This window comes from Ostrinia nubilalis, chromosome 6, assembly GCF_963855985.1.
Source record: "Ostrinia nubilalis chromosome 6, ilOstNubi1.1, whole genome shotgun sequence".
In the NCBI taxonomy this organism is placed as follows: domain Eukaryota; kingdom Metazoa; phylum Arthropoda; class Insecta; order Lepidoptera; family Crambidae; genus Ostrinia; species Ostrinia nubilalis.
This window is the reverse complement of record NC_087093.1, coordinates 9556072-9579407: the sequence shown is the minus strand read 5'-3', so window position 1 is coordinate 9579407 and position 23336 is coordinate 9556072. Positions and strand designations below refer to the sequence as shown.

The window sequence follows — 23336 nt, the reverse complement described above, 5'->3', positions numbered from 1 at the left end:
TTAGTGCTCATTAGAAAGGCCATCTAGCACTTACCGTGTTAACAACGTTGTTAAACTTCGTGACATGCTATTATTAAACTTTCAGGACAATAAAATCACTTTTCTTTATTGATTTTCTAGACTCTACATTTTTATACAGTTAAAACTACGTCCCATAGCAATCATGCATAATACCAGATCAATGATGGTTTGGATGGATAAAATTACTTGTATTTCTCACAAAGAAAAGTAATTGCTACCTTCATGTCGTTTTTGCTAACCACACGACACGATCACGCGTGAGGCACTTTACATAGTTGCATTTTCGTCTATACACTTGACACAAAAATCTGCTGTATTTAGATGGCGACTGCGAAAATATGATTTATGTATACTAAATAGAATTAACTTTCAGCTCTTCAAAGGATGGGTAGACTGTACAAGTAATTTAGTTGTCACGGTTTTTCATACGTTGCACAACAAAAACCGTGAGACATATTCGCGACATCACGATACGCGCAAGTGCAATTTCTAAAAGATTCCACAGTCATATCATCATACATTACTATAGTATGTATAAATGAGTGACTAAATACATACATAATTTAACTCTTATTATGTATGGAAACTTTTACTCATACATACCTCAAAAGTATGAAAATTTTCTTCAAAATTGATTTGCAAATGAGGTAAAACCTTCATAATAATATTTCTGTTTAATGATTTCTTGTTAAGTTATACTGCGGATAAGTAGGTACTTACTTAAGGCTCTTATAGTAAGGTATATCTTATATTAACTTATCCAAGTTTGGCAAAACGATTTGTTACTATTTCACAAAATACATCGGTGGGTATCAAACCCGTACTCGCGCACGACAAGCTCGCGTAACTAATAGGAACGTGTTACGACTTCATAATTCGAGGTTACGTGACTTTAATAATTATTTTACTTTCGATCGTTCTCAGACTGTTGCAGACTCTATAAGGCATGGGAAAGACTCGACCGTTTGAAACGGAACTTTTCTGTAACCTTAAAAGCTTTTGCTCAAAGCATCCTGTGTTGAATATTTGAGAAAATAACTAAATTCAAACACTAAGATGGATTAAGGATTTCTCTTATAGTTTTTAATAGAGCTCTTACGTCATTTCAATCGACGGGTCGTAGAGTCACCATACTGATAGCTTTTCGCACTTTAGAAATCCCAATAGAGTCGATGAGTAGGTAAATGGGACTACAATTTCCAGTGACGGCTCGCTCGGCTCGGGTGCCGGATGTAATCTGCGTCCTTATGATGGTCCCGACCTCACTAATAGACGTTGGCGACAGTAGACTACGGCAATATTGTGAACAGAATATGAAAACTGGCTTAAATCATTGATTGAACTCTTCAGAATTTTTTAAGCCATTTTGTAAGCCTACTTCAATACATTAACATGACAGTTCCTGTGTCAATACTACTAGTCTTCTTTTGTCTGAAAAACTACCAGTGTCTACTGAAGCGGACAAAGGTACTCCACACACTCACACTAAACCCTGCGCCTCTACTTACACAGCTCTACAAAATACCACTCAATTTTCAACTGTATTCCTTTACCATTAAGGAGACTACTAGAACTTTCGACGCTGATGTAGCTACTACTAAATGGTTTGGCGTACATCCTATCTATTGAAATGGTATTGCGTGTAGGGAAATGGTGAATTTAAATTGTATCATTTGTAGACGAGTGTAGAATAAAAAGACTATTTTGTAGGTAGGTATGCTTGTTACCGTTGACTTACTTCAAAGTTGCTGATTTCCTTAACAAGCGACATAAAATCACTGCTGTCCTAGTAAGAATGTTTAAATTGATTGAACTATTACTAGACTACTATAACAGAAACATAAATAAAATAAAATATGAGCAAATACTAGCTGTCTCCCTACTGAACTAAAGAACGATTGAATAGAAAATACGTATTATATATTTTGTTATTGTTCTTATTCAAGTGACAAGGTGAAATGAGAAATAAATATCTTTAATACAATTTATATCAATCTCAAGAAATAATTGACTAAATGTACAATAACTTAACAGTGCAGTGAAATCATTTTCTAGTTCAATTAAAATTTTAATGCGATTTTACTCTGAATGAATTTCTTTGTTTAATTATAATTTGTGTATTAGCGGCACATTTTGGCTATTCATAAATGAAAATCATGATCCTTTTGAGGATTTTTCAAAAAGCCTTCTTAATTTGGAAAGCTCTATTTCTTATTTTGGACGGTAATCCTGATCCATCAGTCAGGATTAACAAACAGAAGAATACAGAACCATCAACGGACGCTGCAGCTGGCGACGAGCCAACGTCAGCCATGTTTTGTTTATTACGAAATTCCGCCAAAACTGTTGCACTAGTCCGACCTCATTTACGCTTTTGAGACACACGCCGTATTTTACTATTAATAGACATAACCGACATAACCGTATTGACACACGGTTAGGAAACTACTATGCTCGCGATTTATACGATGTAATCCTAGAACCTATGAGCCTATGAGCCTACTTTCATACTGGGTCACACACCATAAAAATATTAAGATTAGGATACTTAATACTAACATGGCAACCATTAAAACAAAACAAAATGACAGGTAGTATAAAATTTTTGTGTTAATTAGTCAAGAGTTTCCTTTCTTAAACGTACTTTTTACTTGTATTTTCTAGGAAAAATATTATTCAGTAGCTTCAACTTCAACCATATCGAAGTTGGTAATCGTCTTCAACTTTTAAAACGTTTAGTTTTAAATTAACTCAGATTCTAAAAACGTCATAGCAGGTTCTAGAAAGTCAATGTTAGCATGAACAAACCTTAATAAACGGTAGCAATCTAAAGTTTAAATAGATGAAAAGGAAATAAAGATAAACTAGTGAAGCCGCATCTACTTCAATCAATAGACATTCATGGCGTTTGGTTGCATAAATCTCTTCGGCACAGCTAAATCCCAGCCCACATTATCGTGAAACCTGATAGACTTTGAATGCTATTACTGAAATGAGAACAGAAAATTTATTTGCTGAAACTCGACAAGTTTAAACCAAAGATGTCCATAAATAAGGGCTGTAAAAGGAACGATCACGCGAATAATACCTTGCCTATACCTATAACCGAACTATTCATGGAATCGAATCCAACGTTGGAACTTTGCATTCCATGGTCGCAGCTGCAGCTATTTTTGAGGCAGTCGACATTTGTATTTCGAAACCCTTTTTGAGATTGAATTGTTCGGATTAGCTGCCAACAAAATATTGTTACAGTTATTTAACATACAATACGATGTAAAGTTTAGCGGCGTGGGTTTTATTACAGCTGAAGTTGTATCTTGCGTAAAACAAACGCAAGATTACTACTTCATTGATGTAATAAAAAATTTAATGAGAAATTTAATGTAAGTTTTGCTCAGGATTTTAGTGATCATAAGAAATGTGCGTTGTTATACCAATGCTAAGAACATGAATACTGAGATTATCTTTTTTGTGTAACGATTCTTTAGTTCTTTTGAGAGTCTGATATTAGTGGGTACCAATTTATCTCGCGTTTGTGCGAAGATGCGCATGATTGGGTTTTCTGGCCTATTAACCATCCGACCTAATAGTGGATTGATGGATATGATCGCAGAACAGATCTGTACTTGTATACCCATTCAGGTTGTCGGCGGCACAATTCGTGACTCTGAAATAACCGCGCCCGCTTTAGGATCAGTCGGCTGTATTTCTTTTATGGGTGAGTTGGTTCGTTCGTACTCATATCTGTCACACGGTGTAGTTGGATGGGAAGTGAAGCTATTATTTCATAATCAAGTAAGTGTATTGTTGTTTCCCACCGTGGAACATATTACGTTGAAAGCTATATTACCAGTCCTTGTTTCTTCCTCCATGGTACGTATTGCGATTGAGAAATAAACATTGGTCTCCCAATTAATGTTTATTTTTACTAGTCTCTACATAAAGTACGTTTTCACTCAAATAAATTGCTAGAATTGAATTTACTACGACTTATTTAATTAGCTTATGTGCAGCGATTGATTGTATAATGTCAGCGTGAACATTTTCTTTTAGTCTTTAGCTTGACAAAATACTTAATCGTAAACAGGTTGAAAATAAAAAACGCAAAGCGGTTATTATGTTTAATGGCATCATCCTCCGGCTATTTCTGTCGATTGTATATGCTGAGTAAATAGATAATAATATGACAATGTGACCTTGAAACTTGTGTATTCTGTGTAACTTGAAGTTTTAACGTGCATGTGAGGTAGACGTGTGATTTTCTGCACAAAACAAATAAATTCCTTGAGCATTTGAGGTTAACGCGTTAGGATTATAAGGCGCATAATTATTGTACAGACAAGTAACTCCACATCAAGCTAAGCCTGGTAGTGCCATATTTAATTTTAATAAGAACTATTTTGCAACCGAATAAATTCTGATTTGCTGTCATTGTGTAACGCAAAATGTTTTGATTACTATCAATAGAATGATACTCAGTGTATTGTTATTGTCATAATAAAGCATTACCAGAAGCGTGTGACAACGATTATTGCAGCAATAAAACAATAATAACAACATCAACTAATCGGCTTATGCCATTCGATTAACGGTATTTGTTTGAACTTGTTTTTAAAAGGAAACCTATTAGAGGTAGACTTTCCTTTCGGTCTATTTAACCGTATTGATTTTTGGGGAAACACGAGTACGTGAGAAGTAGTGGCCACACGCAAAGGGTTCTCTGAACAGAAAGTTGTTTTAACAGAAATAGCTGTTGTGTTAACATAGAGTCATGCAATTACTTGTTTTTCGTGAAGAGTTCAGTTCAGTTATTTCGATTACGATATTTTATTCGTTTTATCTACTTAGATCATCACTTTAGATACATATACTTGCTATATTATTGCGTTTTTTACATGTTTGTATAGAACATAATTGCTTCATTCGAATTATTACATACGTAGAGTGCTTTTTTTGCATGTTTATCAGGTAAATTAGTTATAAATTACGTCGAGTTACCCGTTTCAGAATAAATTTGTTGATATTGATTAAATATACCCAGTATGTGAGTAGGTAGAGTCTGTTTCATATAAAATAGAGACTATGATTGGCTACATCCCGCGTTGTACTGAGATTTATAGACCTATTCTCGCTCGCTACATGGCTAGAATGTGATGTGTATGTGTTTAGCATATAACTAGTTAGTTGATATGGTTAGTTGGCTATAACATTTTGAGCTGATAAGAAAAATAATCACCACCATTTCGATATTTTGATTTAATAAACTCCGATATTATTTTATATCATAATAACACGTATGCGATCTGCTGCGGTAGTTCTAACCGCTACTTAGTTGTAAGTCTCCGTTTAGCCATTACAAAATCATTAAGGCGATAGCAGTCCATATTATTTAGCGTTACTTCACCGATCAGTCTGGGTGGGGTAGCAAGTTGCATGCAACGTTGTCAGTTTACGTGGTTGCCGGCGCGAGTTAGCAACGCGCTTACTCTGTGACACACGAGTACATAGTTGCAGCGGTGTTATTCTGCGACAGTGCATTTATACGATACGTGCGTCGTAAATGTTGGTGCATCTACAAATTAAATTTTATGCAAATCGAATGTGTCTGTTCGCGGTATAGTGATAACGATTGCCTACTGTGAACACGTTTGCGTGCGGTGTGGTGTATAAGATAGTTTTATTGTACGTCACTAATGAAATACCCTTTAATATTTATTTATAAGCAGTCGTCACGTCATATTATTGCTTTAGCGGACATGTGGAGTTAACTGACGTTAAGTAATTTCAGGAAGATTTTGCCAATTGAATAGTATGACTATTCATATATTATGTCAATTGGCAATAAATTAGTGCCTACACAATACACATGTCAACATTCAAGGTGATGTTTAGTGCCAGACAAGATACGATTTGTTACTGAATTTCGATAAGGATCTTCGTCCTATTCTTCAACAATAAGTCTAGTAAATTTCTCAAACGGGAATCGAACTCGATATAAAGCATAAATTAGTTTAACCTCAGTCATTAAAGGATTGTTTTTGAGTTTAATTTCGAAAACATGTCATAACTCGTCCCTCACGTCTCCATATTTTCCGCCCGCATGCGTCCCAAAGCGCGAGTTGCGAAGTTTGCCGCACTGATGCTCCTAAACTCCTAATGCCTTCGCCAGCCATTACGGCGAGGCTAATGTTTCAACACAATGTCTTATTACCCTGACCCTTTCGCCGACATCACCATCAAATACTTAACAACTGTTTATTCACACATTAAAGTCATAAACAGACCGCGATAAAAAGAGTCATTATATTTCGTTTTATCAAAAAACAAGCATTTATGGTCTGTAGATTTGTCACTACATATATGGTAGCTCGTTCGTTCGTTTCAGCCAAATGACGTCCACTGCTGGACAAAGGCCTCCCCCAAGGTTTTCCACAATGAACGGTCCTGCGCTGCCCGCATCCAGGCTCTTCCCGCGACCTTTACCAGATCGTCGGTCCACCTAGTAGGAGGCCTGCCCACGCTACGTCTTCCAGCCCGTGGTCGCCATTCGAGAACTTTTCTGCCCCAACGGCCATCGTCTCTACGAGCTATGTGCCCCGTATATATGGTATATATATATATGGTAGCTAATTGAGTATTTATATACTTAAATAAATACATTTGTCTCGCCGCTTTGTTTAAAAAAACACGCATAATATTTGTCCAAAGCTCTCGTGCCAAGATTTTTGTTCCATACTTGGCATCTGCTAGCAATCTAATAAATAACTTCCTCTGATTATATCAGTAACAAACTCGTATCTATAACACAATACAATTATATGCAGATGTCTTTTATTTGCTAGAAGATAGAGCATTATACATAGGTACACACATACCCCCTTACTAATAAACCTTACACGCTCGTTGAACAGTGGTTTAAAGTGACGTTTAGTATGGAAATGTCATTTTAAAACAGTGTTCAACAACTGTGTAACTTTTTATTAGTAAGGGGGATAGTCTGTAAATAAAGATACTTTACCCCATTAATGTTGATATGTGTACATAAACATTATACACACGTAAAAATAATAATAAAGTCAGTGTCTGTCTAGTAATTCAGTTTTCCACACATATTTCAGTACCTCATTTTGCACATTAATCGATGTCGTTATATTCACTAATTATATGCACTGTGGCGAGTGCTAATAAACCTAATTTTCATAACAAAAATGCTATGCAATTTATCATTTTTAAATCACGTCATTTTACACTCCATTGCGTATTAAATAATGTACACTTTCGTTACGCTGTTAGTAAAAAAAACTAGACACGTTTTCTCTTGTCTTAAAGCGATTTTATCAGTTGATAATCAATATCTGTAACATGACAAGGTAACCTTCTAATAAATCTGTGATTATACGGTCTCCACTCGGTGAAACTATCGCGTGGCCAGGAGAAAATGTACAAAAAGACGGTTAAATCTAAAAATACCCAGCACACTGTAGCTCTGTGCCATTTAGCGCATAGCCTAAAGTAGTCCTTAAGGACACTACTGTCTTTCAATTATTTAACCCTGAAAGCAATGCCCGCAAAAATAGATACAAACCTGGTAACATTTGCTGCGTTTCGAATGACTAATACGGACTATTAGAGCTAAAGTTAGACTTCTGGGCATAATGCGCGCGCGTTCAACTTAGAACACATCTGTCTTAATTAATTTCAAGTCAAACAAAAGTCGTAATACTTACTTGGATTGTTTTTGGAAACCACTATTATTTTCCGTAGCTAACGAGTTATTTAGTCCAGTAGAATTAGCTTTTAAATCGGAAATAATTCTTACAAAAGATTTTATTGTTTTAATGGCTTCATTGGTTGCCCATTAAGATTCTCCTAAGTTTTCGACTTCGACGGAGTTGTGCTTAAGTGGTGGGGGCCCCCGAAAGAGGCATTTTTTCGGTTTTCCGGTTATACCGCGTAAAGGACTTACCCTATCAAAAAGTGGTCTTCATGACTGTTGAAGGGCACTTAATCCTGCATTGAATAAGACCAAATTCGTATGTTTTGGACAAACCGTTCTCGCGCTAAAGTTCGGCAAAGTAGAAAATATACGTATAATTAATGACCCTCTCCACGTCCAATGGTTTGTTACCCACAGGCTTCCAAGTCTTGAAAAGGGCCACCTCAACCAGTGTAACCCTATCAAGGCTTACGAGCTTGATGCGCCTATCCTTGTTCGTCCCAGCCGTTCCTTAACTGCGGTTGCTGCACCTCTTCCTGGCACTCACCTGAACGACTCTGTGTTACCTACTGTGGCTGCCCCTCTTCCTTGTATCCTCCTGCATGACTACGTTGCCTAGCCGTATGCCTGGTCTAAGGTTCGACGCCAAAAATCAACAACAACAAGTTCATATTAAAACGCTGAAGAGTTTTTTGTTTGTTTGTTTGAACGCGCTAATCTTAAGAATTACTAGTTTGATTGAAATCATTATTTTTGTGTTGAATAGCTCATACATTGAGGAAGGCTATAGGATATATACAATCACTCTACGACTAATAGAGGCGAAGCAGTAAAGAAAAATGTTGCAAGCACGGAAAATAGTATTTAAACTATTTTCACGCGTACAAAGTTGATTTTGTGGCGTTGAACCTTGGACCAGGCATATAGCTAAGCAATGCAATCGTACAGGAGGGTACAAGGAAGTGAGGCAGCCACATTAGGTAACACAGAGTCGTTCAGGAGAGTGTCAGGAAGAGGTGCAGCAACCGCAGTTAAGGAACGGCTGGGACGAACAAGGATAAGCGAATCAAACTCGTGAGCCTTGTTAGGGTTACACTGGTTAAGGTGACCCTTTACAAGGCTTGGAAGCATGTGGGTAACAAGCCATTGGACGTGGAGAGGGTCATTAATTATACGTATATTTTCTACTTTGCCGAACTTTAGCGCGAGAACGGTTTGTCCAAAACATATGAATTTGGTCTTATTCAATGCAGGATTAAGTGCCCTTTAACCGTCATGAAGACCACTTTTCGATAGGGTAAGTCCTTTACGCGGTATAACCGGAAAACCGAAAAAACGCCGCTTTCGGGGGCCCCCACCACTTAAGCACAACTCCGTCGAAGTCGAAAACTTAGGAGAGTCTTAATGGGCAACCAATGAAGCCATTAAAGCAAAAAAATCTTTTGTAGGAATTATTTCCGATTTAATCAATTTTTGTGTTTAATTCTACTGGCCTAATTAGATTGTTTACAATACAAGCGAATAAAAGTCAAATCTTCTCTAGAATTGTATTATTACCTGTAACCCTATTTTTACGAAAATGGCTGATCTTAAAAAATGTGTGACACTTCCTCGAATAGTATCCTGAAAACAACACCAAAAGTAAGCGGCTTCAGACCAAACGTCTCGTAGTATCGGCTATAAATATCTCACAGTAAAAAAATCATCGGGGTAATGACTTGAAATCACGGCGACGTTTTAGTTAATTTGGTAAATTATGTTTGAACTGACACGGCTAAATTGGGCTCAATTAGCTGGGAGTTAATTTTGAAATTGTCTAATATTTGTGTTGTTAGGTGTTAGGAATACTTATCCTTAAATAATAAAATAGAGTATGCAGGTTGGTTCATTGCACTTAATGTAACGAATTGGAAATAAGTTACATAAGATGAATTAAATAAGTTTTTCCTGCGAATAAATACGTCAGTAAAACTTAACAGACTATATTATTTTTATTTTTCTTTTTAATTAGAAAATATTATGACGCTTTAATATGTTCATCTCCTGTAGGAAATTAACGGAGCGGTTTTCCATTTCCGTGGAGTCTGAATTAAGACTAGTGGGTTCTCCGTTATGACAGTGTTTTAAAGTCTATATTTTTACTCAGCTTTATCTCCGTCTATCTAGTTTTATCTCTATTTAACTTTATCTAAGCCAGTATGTTAGCCTAACAGCCGGAGTCGAATCACTTTAAAACTTTATTTGTGTACGTAAATACTAAAATAATGCATAGCGAGCAAATCAAAATATTTTTGGAAAGTTAAACAATAATTTCAGACAGGTCTCATATTCTTGACATCGGCGGTAGTTTGAAAGTACACCATCACTTAAAAGGATTTGACGTAGAGTCATTTTCACATCTGTCGCTGACTAAATGCTTTTAGAATACAAAATACTTTGTGTAATAATGTAACGTTGAATGACAAATGACAATGTTAAGGAGCTCTCAGAAAAGATCCTTTTTAAACACACAGTAATGTGTGAAATTACCATTTCGTGTGGAGCCCCGAGATTTCACCGTCAAAGTTTGAACTGATGTTAGGGAGAGGTGAAATGGTTAAAACGGGAGTTCTTCTTATGCTGGAAGATCCGCAGTGACTCGCTTACAGAAATAGACTAAAGCATTGCAATAATTATATCAGCGAATGGGCTTTGTTGTCCAGCGTATAGGGTAACGTAGGGTGTAATTTTATACTGAGATCAGAGAAGTAATAAGTTAAAATGATTATATTAAGTACACAATATTTACAATATCAACTGAATAAGAACACTCTTTAATCATATTATAGCAGTGATTAATGAAAGTTATCTTAAATTATGACACCACAAATATCACTAACAATTTATTGCGAGACAAAATGAGTGGCAATTTATAATATTAATTGTATTTCTATTAACTAGCGCACGCATGCAAGCATCCAGATGTAGATGAAATCTGCCGTATCAGTGATGTGACATTCAAGTGATATTTCTAATAGACATTAATGAGATGACGCAGTTCCTAAGAGTGCCTGTTCGTGAGCGTGAATACGGAAACATAGTATAATGCCTTGAATATTGATGAAGAAGCCGAATATGGGGGCTTACGGGTCAAAAGAAAAGTTGTACAGGAGCAGCTCCGAGAAATATCCGTCCAAGCTACCGGTTCCTAGCGACAAAAAGTATAAAATAGCGGTAAATCGAGAAAGGTTCGGGTCTTTTGGTGCCAGAGGTGAGTGATATCTAAATAGCGTTAAGTTATAAAACCGACTGAATATTTTATGTGAAACTTTGGCGTTGCTTGACCTTTGAGATGTATGGAGTTTGAAGTTCATGTACCGGCAAACCGGCTATTGACCGTTTCCTATAACTTAATGATTCAGCACTAACCTTAAGAAATGCGTCACCTTGAGTTCAGTGCTGGTAAAATATTTGGCTTTTGTCGGCGTAAGTAAGTAGTTCAATGACCGTAGACTTCGTCAATAAATAGAAAAACGAAACAAATCATCAGCATGACAGCTAACTAATTGGTGAAGTGGCGATTCAGCACGTGTAAGAGAATATTCATAAGTCAATTTGTTGTAGAAAATATGAACGACCAAAGTAAAATGAAAACAATTGAAAGTGTTATTACAATGCAAAAGTTAATTTAGTGATTACGATATTAAAACAGTTTCACAATCCTAATTCATTTTACAAAGCCTTGCAATTTACGATCCAACATTATGTCACTAAATGTAGGTAAAGTATCCATTTTCGATAGATTCGATAACAATAAGTGTTTCTCACTGAATGTGAAAAACAAGAAAAAGATTGGAGCGTATCGATTAAATAGCAACAAAAGATTAATGTCAAATAATAAAAGTTTTGTTTGTTGCATATTTTTGCAGTTTGTATAACTTGCTATTTTGCGCGGTTGGTTTTAATTTTTTAAACTTTCCATTTCGCCTGTAAGTTTGGGACTCTACATTCTCATTTTGTTCAATTAGTAAAAAAAATACGGCTGCTATAACATTTTAACAGAACTCAAAAACCGCCAGTAAGTGTGAAGTGACGTAGGACGTGTGATTATAAACCTCATCACTTACCTTCTGGTTGGAAAACTTACAAATGCAAATCCTATTCTTCACGTGTTCATCACACGATGGAGTATGAAAATAATTTACCACTTAGGCACATTATTTTAGTAGAGATACATTATTTTTGCTGTATGTATTTATCTCTTCTTTTTTGATTACGTAGACAAAATACTACAAGCATTTATCTACTTACTATGAGCAAGTAAAAGGAGCGATTTTGAAAAATTAAGCATCATGTCTTGTTGACTGTACAGGTAAATTATCTTGACGAGAAACGAACGAGATAGCTAAAGAATTATACATATAAAGTTTAAAGCAAGGGTAACGATAGAGTTAGAATAAATGGCCTGACGATTTGCCAAAATCATTTTCAACTTCAGTTTAATTCATGTCATTCTCACAGCTTGTTTAAAACAAAAACCATTAACATATTACATATAATGTTTTGTGGAACAAGTTTACTCACAAGCGATTAAGTGAAGGGGAGGGACCAGATTTCATGGACGATCTATAAGTGACACGAAAGAAATAAATAAAAGAAGTCATCAAGCTGTGGATAGTGAAAGAATTGAAGCCATAATATAAGTTTACATTATACACAAAACACCCACTTATAAATTATTTTCACCCGATGCAGTCTACACACCAAAACCGCAGGTGTCGACTTTTGACAAATGTTGTCAAAAGTCGTAGCTAAATCGTCGACATATTTTATAAATCCACTGAGACACCAAGACTTGCTGTCAGCGGGCTTGGCGTGTAACTGTAGAGTCCTGAGTATGACTGTTTTCCATTCTTCATTCACTTACCTTAGTCCTTTCTGTTTTTCCAGGGAACGGCAAAAAGCGGGACAGCGTCCCGACGCCGACGACCCCTGCGCGCCCTCCCGCCACCCCGCCGCAACCCCCGCCTGTACAGGGTGAGTCATACTCTTGGTATATAAAATATAAAGCACATCAAGCTAATCTTTGTGGCACCTTATGAGGCTGTGATAGGGTGCTATTTTGTAACAAAAATGTAGTCTAATGCCCTTAAATATTCACAAATATTACTATGAGGTCTCAAAGTGCTCGTGGACGCAAAGGGTCACGAACCAATCACAGAGCTCTATTCAACGCTGTGCGTTCGATTTGTTACTTCACTTAAGCAAGTGTCGTTTGTGAATACTGGCGTAAGTGTTGTCGACTGTAAATATGTTTTGCAAGGTTACCTTAGTCGGGAAACTCCGGTTTGGTTCAGGTTCCTAGGTTCCATTTATGACGTAATATTACTCATTTTCAAGGGGTGACTTTGAAGTGAGTAGTTCGTGTGGGTAATGGTGTATATCACAAATAACAGTACTATCTCATCATTTATTATATCAAGTATATCTTTAGAATATTACGAAACTTTTTTCGATCAATCATTAGCGTTAGCTATTGGACGTGAACACTGGCATTATAATAAATATTTAATTATATCGTAAGATACAACTGTTATGTATGTACCTATTTAACTATAATATACGCATTGTAAAATAAATAAAACTGATTTAAGTGAAAACTAAAATAAAATGGTTACGACTACGAGTAAGACAGGCTGTTTAGATAAAACTAATTATTATAAGATATAATGTAGGTATTTTATCATAATTTAAGTAAATTACAATACATAACACTCATGGATAACTTATGTTAAGTAGAGCTCCAGTTTTAAAAATGAAAACAGTAAAAAGTTTCACAGATCGAAGCGATTTCGAAATTACAAGTGTCACGTGTAACTTTGTCTAGGGGGGCTGGTGAGAATTCGAATTGTCAAAGAGGAAGGAAATTGGCGCTTGAATGGAGGTTACATAGTTAAATGGCCATTAGACCACAGATTAGACGCACACAGCCTACGCGGTGGAGCGAATAAGTGGTTACACACAACGGCATCGAGCTTAACTTTATGTAGTTGTAATAGATTATATTTTGCCGTAAAATTGTATAGTCTGACTGATGTGCTGCCGACTGTGCCTATCTAATAGCGTTTTGATTGATTCGCTGTCGAGCTCTTATGCAATTACTTACCTCCGTTCTGTTTGCCATTAATAAAAACACGATATGTCGGTGCTGTTACGATGTTAAGCAAAAAAAATAATTAGACTTAACTAAAAAGTTATTAGCACTTAATGCTTCCTAATTAGCGATTCAGTTTCAGTTCAATGAGCACGATATGTGCTATTACAGAGATAACAAGAACTTTGAGGTTTAAATTATAATTTCCGTGTAAAAAACGCGACAGACTCCGATGAGAGTTGACATTTGTTTTCTTATTGTCATGTTTTAATACAAATTAACTGTAATAGAGTGTTATTAACCTTTTCTTAAACAATGATCCATAGAAAACTATACTTATCATATCAATGTAAAATGACAAATAGGCAATTTATCTTATTTTAGGCATATAATGATAAAGTCGAAATTATAGTGACATGGTCAGTAGAATTTAAAATTAATACATATTCTGGTTCGTTGATGTCTTTTACTTAATTATTAGACGTATGAATAACTAATACTTACCAAATTTTGGTTCTTAACGAGAACATTATGTTGTATCACGCACCTCAGCTTATCTCAGAGATGTATTAAACCAACATAGAAATGATTCACAAACTTTGCCCTTAAAGTGAGACTGTGACAATTTTTTTTACCACCAAATTACAATTTGTTTCGTTCTTTCATTTAATTTACTACTTTTTATGACTAACTCCTTCATTTAATGGCATAAAAGTAAGAAGGAAGTGATTAATGTTATAAATAGGCATACAATTACAATCAAATTAGTTACGTAGTCAAATTGAACCTTACTATTTGGGTATCCAGCTGAGCACATCATTATGAAGGAGCCCAATAAAAACTAGCCTCAAGCGTTTACTATTTCATAATGTTATTGCGCAAGTCTAGTCTAACATATAGACAATAGCGCCTGCGCAAAGTTGTCCTTTGAAAAGTGTGTCAACGCAACTGGTCCGATCACAGCGTGCCATAGTGCTCAATGAAATTTGAATACTACGTTCTCTATCTATGGATAAGTGCGAAGTTTCAATGGCAAACACAATTAATATTTACACTTACTGCCATGTTTGTTTGGCATTGGTGAGATATTACGTATTTTAACGCCTAAGCTCTAAGCTCTACAATCGGGTTCGTAGCAAGAATACCTATTTGTTTATAGTAAGTAAGCAGAGATATACAATACAATACGATCTGAGTGATATTACAAGACAGATTTGTTGCAAAATGTGCGTCAGTGATTAATTTGTTGTGCCGTTTTCTTTAACTACAATAATATTATTGTGTTACATTAGTCTCAACAATTTTAAACGTACTGACATTATCGGAATGCTGTTTTGTGTTATAAAGAAACATTAAAATAAAGAAGAAATAAGTATACAATATAAATAAAATCTATTTTATTTTTTTTCAGCTAAGAAAAATGGCGTTGTCCAAAAGCTATCCTCGTCGCCAGTCACAGTGCGCGCGCGCACATCCCTCGCCCCGCCCCCCTCCCCGCGGAAGCCTCCGCCGCATAGGGTGCCCGCGCAGAGGCCTACCACCTTGCCAACTTCTAAAGGTAAGAATAAGAATTACTTTGTTGCGGTAAAAAATATCTAATGGTCAAGTATCGTGATGTTGAAAACATTAGATTTCACTGAATGGGATTAAAATATAGACCAAAACTAAAAAGCCGGTGAAGTTATTTTTGAAATCCATCATGAAATGGCTGAGAAATTAATTATTTAAATTACCTCCATATTTTCGCGGGGAACTTAAAAATAGGCGGTGCCGTGATGTCAGGCCACGTTCAAGTTTCAATCACAATGCTTGCTAACGCATTGTCGAGAATGACACTATAATGTCAGTCTTCTTTTTCTTCTTAAATATGGTCAGGTCTTAGATATGTCAAAAAAGGTTACACAATTTTACTAAGAATCTTGAGTGACCCTGGCTGAAAAATTAAAAACTACTAGATTTAAAAAAAACATTGGATCTGTCAACAGCACAGCCCCCCTAGACAAAACGCACTTTTTGATCGAATCGAAAATCGAATCCGTCAAAACTCCATAAAAAAAGGGGCTTTTCGACCACTTTTCGAGTGGTTTGCGATTATAATTTGCACTTTGTCTAGACCCACAGGGGTGATTTACTGTTTGTATAGTTCCAAAATACTGAACTGTCCTATGCATGACATTGACAGTGGGGCGCCACCGTCAATACCGGATCGCTAGTTCCGATTTTTGCCATGTTGGAAACCATATAGTTGAACGATGGTAGCGCCCCCCTGTCATTGAGTTTGATGGGACAGTTCAGCGTAGGTCATCTTTACTTCGAATGACTGTCGTGACTACTTCGAATTAAAATGGCGCGAATTTTGATTTGCGCAACTTTAGGGCCCTGGCCCTAACTTTTGTATTTGTAGAGATTTTCATGATTCTTTCACAATTATTATTAGTTGTACCGTACTTATATTTTCAAGTTTTATTAAAAGAAAAAAATTGAAAACTTGTCCATTGCCTTTTTAAGATAATATTAAACCATTAACGATTGCTTCGACAAAAAATAGTCGTTATTGAATAGAGCTATTATAAATCCATTACAACTACCACAAAGTCGTATTAATACCATTATGCAATAATACAGAAAATGATAATTTAGTACGTAAATCTAATTTAATACCTACGTATTTAATTGAGCTGGTTGATAATATTTAATTTAAATGCCTACATAAAACGGAATTTTCGCAATTAATAATAGAACTCTTAAGGTTCTTTACAAAAAAATATTTGAACCATACTTACTCGTAGCTTTGCAATAACGCAAGAAAGTTTCTTCGATTGTGCTGTTTCTGAGTTTAGTGAGAAAGAACAGCGAATTTGTTGAAGCAATATTTTTTAAGTACAATTAATAATTTTCTCTCATTCTAGTTTCTCAAAAATGTTTGTGTTTATTACGGTTCATCTTATCAGATAAATTGTTTGAGAACTCTACATTCGGTTTCCCTTTACATGACATTTACTGTAGGTAAATAAATGCACGTTATAATGAAATGAAAATATGTAATAATAACAATCAGTACATATTTTTGAAATAACAAAGTACACTAAAATCTACCAGAATGCTCGCGCTCTATGTAATTCCGCACAATTTATTTTGATACTAGCGCCATCTAGTGTGTTACAGTCAATCTACTAACAGCTATGGATCCAATCTATTGTGGTGCCATCTAGGCATCCGTGTTCAACAACTATTGATTGTTACAAGTTTCAGAGATGTATGGGTAGATGTCGCCTCTTTAATAAATCATATTTTATTTGAAAGCTTTATTTGTCCATCACTGTACAGTCTAAGCATAATAATTTATTTTTATTCCGTCAAATCAAAAAGGTATAGTAGAATTTCCTATTTAATGTGACTTTAAGAGTTAGGCTTAAATGCTTAGTTACTTTTTGTAGGGAATAAACTACACTAATTATTTTTATAAACTTTTATAAAATGGATTAGCTACTAGTTTACCTGAATATTAAACAAGTTTAATTATAAACAAGTTTATAAATCGTTTTTTATGGCTTAACACAATTTATAATTTTTATTTAGATCAATGAGTTAAGTGAAATTAAATTACTAAGGGCCGATTTTTCAATCGTCTGATAACTTTTAACCGAAGAATGAGTTTGGCACATTGACATTTTCAGTATGGAAAAGCTTTCAAAATGACAAGTTTATTATTCAGATAAAAGATATCAGACGATTGAAAAATCAGCCCTAAAGCGATTAGAAATTGGTGCGTTGATACATCGTTCCTAATTAACTTTTTATCATCTTACTAAGGAACTTATTTATTCATACCAATTTACAAGTTTTCATTAAACGTTAACGTTAGTTTCCGTGGTCCAGTGATTAGAGAGTTGGAGTCTCTTGATAATACAGAGCTTTTGGGTAGCGCCCTTTTCAGGGCGCCGGGAGTCCCACACACCACCCTGTCCCCCGGCAGCGCAAAGCATTTCCTCCGTGACAAAAAAATGTGCTTTTGGGTTTGGGTTGAGTACACCTAGTGGGAAATCACTTTATATTTTGTTTATTTGATCCTAGTTTGGTTGGACCACTGCAGGTTCACTATTTTATATTCACTGTACCTACTAAATTTATTTTCGGGAGTCGAACCTCGTGACACTTCTATTTTATGTACACTTATAGCCGAGATTTAGTGGCACGCGTCGCCGGACAGATTAGTTAGATCATCATTAGCATTAGTTAATTGGGTTTGTTAGTAAGCACAATAGCCATCACATGAAACTGAAACTATTTATTTGTGTCCATATTCCAGTAATAATTACATAATATATCATAGTGTTTAGCTTGTAGTGCCGCTGTCTAACAGTGGTTTTAAGTAGATATGAGATTTTAAGATTTCGCGTTCCATTTCAAGTTTCAGTCATTTCAGTTCGCGTTGAGGCCCGTGTTTCTCTATTTTTGTGGTTTAAGATGCCGTTATTATCAACAATTCGGTCATTAAGATTTCGTAATTAAATGATTATTAGCTCTAGTTATTTTACTTAAACTAACCGCAGTTTATTTCTGCAATAATCGCCTCGATATTTCAGACTGGCTGGCGCTCGATCGCTCGTTATATCCTGTTACACTTACCACATGCCTTGCAAATGTTGAAACGTGTACCGTGTTTTTTTATTTATCTTGAAATCGATAGCCAATTAGTGGTTTTGGTTTGTGGTAATCACCATTGAGCATCGTTCCGAGTAAATACCAACATACATTAATTAAGAACTACTGTACGAGTATCTAGTCTACCCCTTTCTAATGCCATGAAAAAATTATGCGTTGATGACAAGAGTAGGTATGCTACTTCTTCGGAACGGTGTTTAACGTGGTAGAAAAAGCTATACGTTCGAAAACGCAAGCTTTCAAACAATAAATAATGTACCAATGTATGACTATGTCAGTCTCTAAATAAAGAAAATAAAGCCAAGAGTTAAGTCTTAAGCTGATGGGGTAGAGAACGCCGACTCTACATGAAACAATCGGAGCTAGCTTGAGGGATGAACCACAGAATAGGTGATAGTCTGATATAAGGGTATGGGGATGCCTCTTATAGTAAAGGCTGAGTGATCCATGAAGCGGCGCTTTCCACGTTTGCTAGTACGAGTCCCGATGGGAGCGAATCGGGGGCACATAAAAAAATCTGAAAGCTCGGTTTAGACATTGACTTCTGTAGGCGTATTTTTAAAGCATAAAAGTTGAATTTGCATACCAAAAAATGCACAAACGTGCGAAGGAAAATCGTGCGAAACTACAACTAACCCAAATTGCATTGGAATTCGTATTTTTGGATCATACTGGTTCAAAACCCGTTGTCTGCACTCTACATCGCAATCTGTTCAGTCAAGTTGTTTTTAAGGCCACTTGTGCCGATACAGCATAATTAATTCTGATAATAATATAATTCAATCGACAATTCGTAAAGATTTGGCTAATAGCTTACATCTATGAATTGGTAGAGCATCGTATTGTTTTTTTTTTCTCGAGCTTGGTAGTATTGACTCAAATAAATATGAGTAATACCAACCTGAAATTCCTACTTCTATTTATCTTTAATACATTACCTTTCATAACACCTTATTATAAGTTTCCTGGTGCTTTTTATTCTCTTCATGCAAGTGTATAAAATACACTGCGTACATAATGTAGGTATTTGCATTTCAGATTAAACTGGCATAATACATTACGAAACGTACTTTATTACACTAAATGTGCCTACTCGCAGTTATCAAAAATGATGATGATCAGTCGTTAAGATCATGGAACAGATTACAAAATGCAGAAGAAAGCTCGACGTCATTTTATTGAGATGTTACGTTGGTAATATGTTGTTCCTAATTAAAATAAAAGAAAATGCAGGCGAATAAATATTGCAGATGAATTTTAAATAGCCACCATGTTACGCACTCGTATACAAATTGTTTCAACCGTTGAGTTTACGTAAGTCCTTTGCAATTAAATTTTGAAACAATTGTTCGTGATTACATTTAGTTCACACCATGCATGTACGCAGGTCACTATGTTCACTATTAAACTTAATTAGATTTCATTATGGGCGATGCTTCACAAAGACAAGTCCTAATTCTATTAATGCAACAAGATAGTACCTAGTAGTTAGTATTTTTTTGTCTTATACCAAGTTTACAACCAATATACAATTTTCCATTTACATGCACGCTAATAAAACAATTCAAAATCAAATCATTAATACTTGTGTAACACGTATTAGATGGTAGGCTACAAAAAGTAATTTCACTTATTATTAAAAACAAAAAGTTTTAAACTACTTTTTTCCTTTTCGATAGGCACTTAATTACTTTAAAAGAACGTACAAGTACCTACGTAAGTTTAACCAATCTACAAACAAAAATGATTTAACCTTCACATGCCTTAATTTATGTAATTTTACCAAAATCCAAAAACCGAAGTAGTGCGAGACATGAAGCAAATGATTTCCTTATAAGTATAGGTACCTTACCTAATTTTGGCCTGAGTGACTATCAATTCACAACCAAAACTACTTTATTAATAAATAAACAGTTTGGATTATTTAAAATTTAATTTAATTTTAAGTTTATTTTTTAAATAAGCTTTCGATAATAAGAAATAATTATTATCGGACATACTGGTATCAACTACATAATAAGAAAGGGAAAAGGGAGGGGAAATTTCGTACGAAACTATTTGTTTATTTAAATATTCTCGTACCTACATAGAAATATGAAAGTCTGAACTAAATAATTTATTTTTTTGTACAATAAAACGGTTTTTAAAGTTCTTCATAAACACGCCACTACGCGTGTAAAGCCGCGGGCAACACCAACTATGAAATATGGATCCAGGGTGAACGGTGACGAAAGTTTCGGCTGAAGGCAGTGCGCCAGCGCAATAGGTAAAAGAGCGGCGCGCGACATTGCCGCCTGCACCCGCCATTTAAAAAATATACAGTTAAAAATACTATTTCGAGTTTCGAGTGCTTTTTTCCGTGGGTTTTTCATCAACTCTACAAACTCCTCTACACAGTGCATTAATTTCTAAGTTTTTTTTACTAATTTATCGTTATTGTTTTGTAATTCAACAAGAATTTTAAGTGCGTAAAATAAAAAGTGGAAGTTGATTTAACAGTGACTTATTTCTTTCTAATTAGTTGAATTTATAAATTATAACTTGTAATATAGTTTCTTTTATAATGAGCCCAATACATAAGTTTGTGTCATTCTTTCAATCGGACTCGAAAAATAATAGAAAAAATCTTGTTGTACAGCAAAAGACATTTTCTAGTGAATTAAACTTGTACAGTGAGTTCGATGAATACAATAAGAATCAATGGGGGACACTCAATGGATATAGGCGGACTAAAGGTAAATTTATTTGTGTAGTACTTATTTCCAAACATTAATTAATGTTTTTGACATGGTTTATAAATATAAATAATATTAAGTAGGTACCTCTTCTTTTCTTACGCATTACTTTTTGTTAATTAACAGTTTTGATTTAAAATGTAAAAATGGTCTTATTAACGTAACGGGTTCATAATCGGATAATGCAAGTCGTTTTGCGTAATTTTTGTTAACAAATTCCTTCATTAGTATGCCACGTAGGACTGAGCTGAATTCGATAATCAGCCTTTATAATTTGCTACAATATTGACTACGTGCATTTTATTTTAAAGTGTATTTAACCCAGTAATTGTAATATCCATGCTATACTAAGTACTAATTTGTCTGCTATTAAGTAATCAACGTGCTAGGAAAAAGATAGGCTTTTAACTTTCCCAATACTTACTTCTGGATATTATCTAACCTCGTGTGAAAAAAATTATAAAAAGTCCTAAGTAAAACGCTAATTAATAATATCTACATATTTACGAATTGGTTAACTAATATCAGAAAAATATTAAATGTAGAGTTAGGAATTACGTAAATAAAAACAGAAGCTGAAAATGTATTTTAAATGAAAATGGATGAACGATACTTGTATCACAAAAACTTGGGGACAAAATAAAGCATTGCATGCAACATTAAAATAAGTATGTCGTGACAATGTCAGGAATTGTCACATTGAATAGTTTCTGTTAATCGATGCATGTCATCGCTCTGTATATTCGAGTCAAAATAAAAGAATGTTGATTCCATTTAATCGATTGTCTGAGACTAATTAACATTGTAGTTGCAAAGACAAGTGCGAATCGCACTCGCGCAACGAGGGTTCCTTACAAACTTATAGGTAGGTAAAGTTTGTTCCTGAAAATAAGGTTTTCGAGCTACAATCAGCAAATAATAAAACAGTACATATTATAGACATAGCCGTTCCTAACACACACAATTTGCATAAAACCATAACAGAAAAAATACATAAATATACCGAGCTTAAAGAAGAAATTCTGAAAATATGGAAAATGGAAAAAGTATACATTGTACCGTTGGTGCTCTCCAGCACGGGTGTCATCCCAAACCACTTGCTAACTGCCCTACGCAATTTGGACATTAAAGAAAATATTTATATGACTATGCAAAAGGCAGCGATTCTCAACACCTGTCGTATCGTCAGAAAGTTCATGCAGGACGACTCCAACTCCGCAATCAACTCTTAACACGTAACTCACTTGGCATGAGCCCGTGAGTTAACGTTATACCGAAGAACTTATGGACTTCGAGTAAAAAAAAAGCCTAAGAAATAATAATAATAATAAAAAATTTATTTGTTTCAAAAGTTTACATGTACACAAAGTAAGGCACTGGTTCCCACACTAGGATTCCCTGTGTTGTGGGATCCAGTCTCTTTCATCTGATTATGTTAATACATTAAGTTTTTAGTACAAAGTTAAAGAGAAGAAGCAATGGAATGTGTTAGCCGAGTGTAATTTGAAATAGTTGTTGTGTATGTGTGTTTGTGTTGCTGGTTGTGTGAATCCTACTAATATTATAAATGCGAGAGTTCAGATGTTTGGATGTCTGGGTGTTAGTCACTCTTTCACGAACGGACTTTGCTGAAACTTTACAGTATTATTGTTTATAACCCAGAATAGCATATTAAAGGCTATAATTTATGACGATCTGTGACAAACGAAAACAAAAGCTAGTGTTATGTAATTATGAATTCTGTATGCGTGTAATCCCAACTAATATTATAAATGCGAAAGTAACTCTGTCTGTCTGTCTGTCTGTCTGTCTGTCTGTCTGTCTGTTACGCTTTCCCGCTTAAACCTCGCAACCGATTTTGATGAAATTTGGCATAGAGATAGTTTGAGTCCCGGGAAAGAACATAGGATAGTTTTTATCCCGGTTTTTGAAACAGGGACGCGCGCGATAAAGTTTTTCTGTGACAGACAAAATTCCACGCGGGCGAAGCCGCGGGCGGAAAGCTAGTCTAGGTTATATAACCATTTGGTGAGTACATTTTTACATTTACGCCTTGTTAGTT

The 23336-nt window shown here is 35.2% G+C and overlaps 1 protein-coding gene across 2 annotated transcripts in view; it reads left to right on the top strand.

Annotated features, from left to right (window-relative positions):
- LOC135072579 (uncharacterized) overlaps positions 1 to 23336 on the top strand; it is an 85890-nt gene that overhangs the window by 25765 nt on the left and 36789 nt on the right. For both annotated transcript variants that reach the window (XM_063966547.1, XM_063966546.1), the window contains exons 4-5: positions 12671 to 12757; positions 15286 to 15432. In XM_063966547.1, coding sequence (XP_063822617.1) covers positions 12671 to 12757; positions 15286 to 15432 — 234 coding nt within the window. The remainder of the gene's footprint in view (positions 1 to 12670; positions 12758 to 15285; positions 15433 to 23336) is intronic.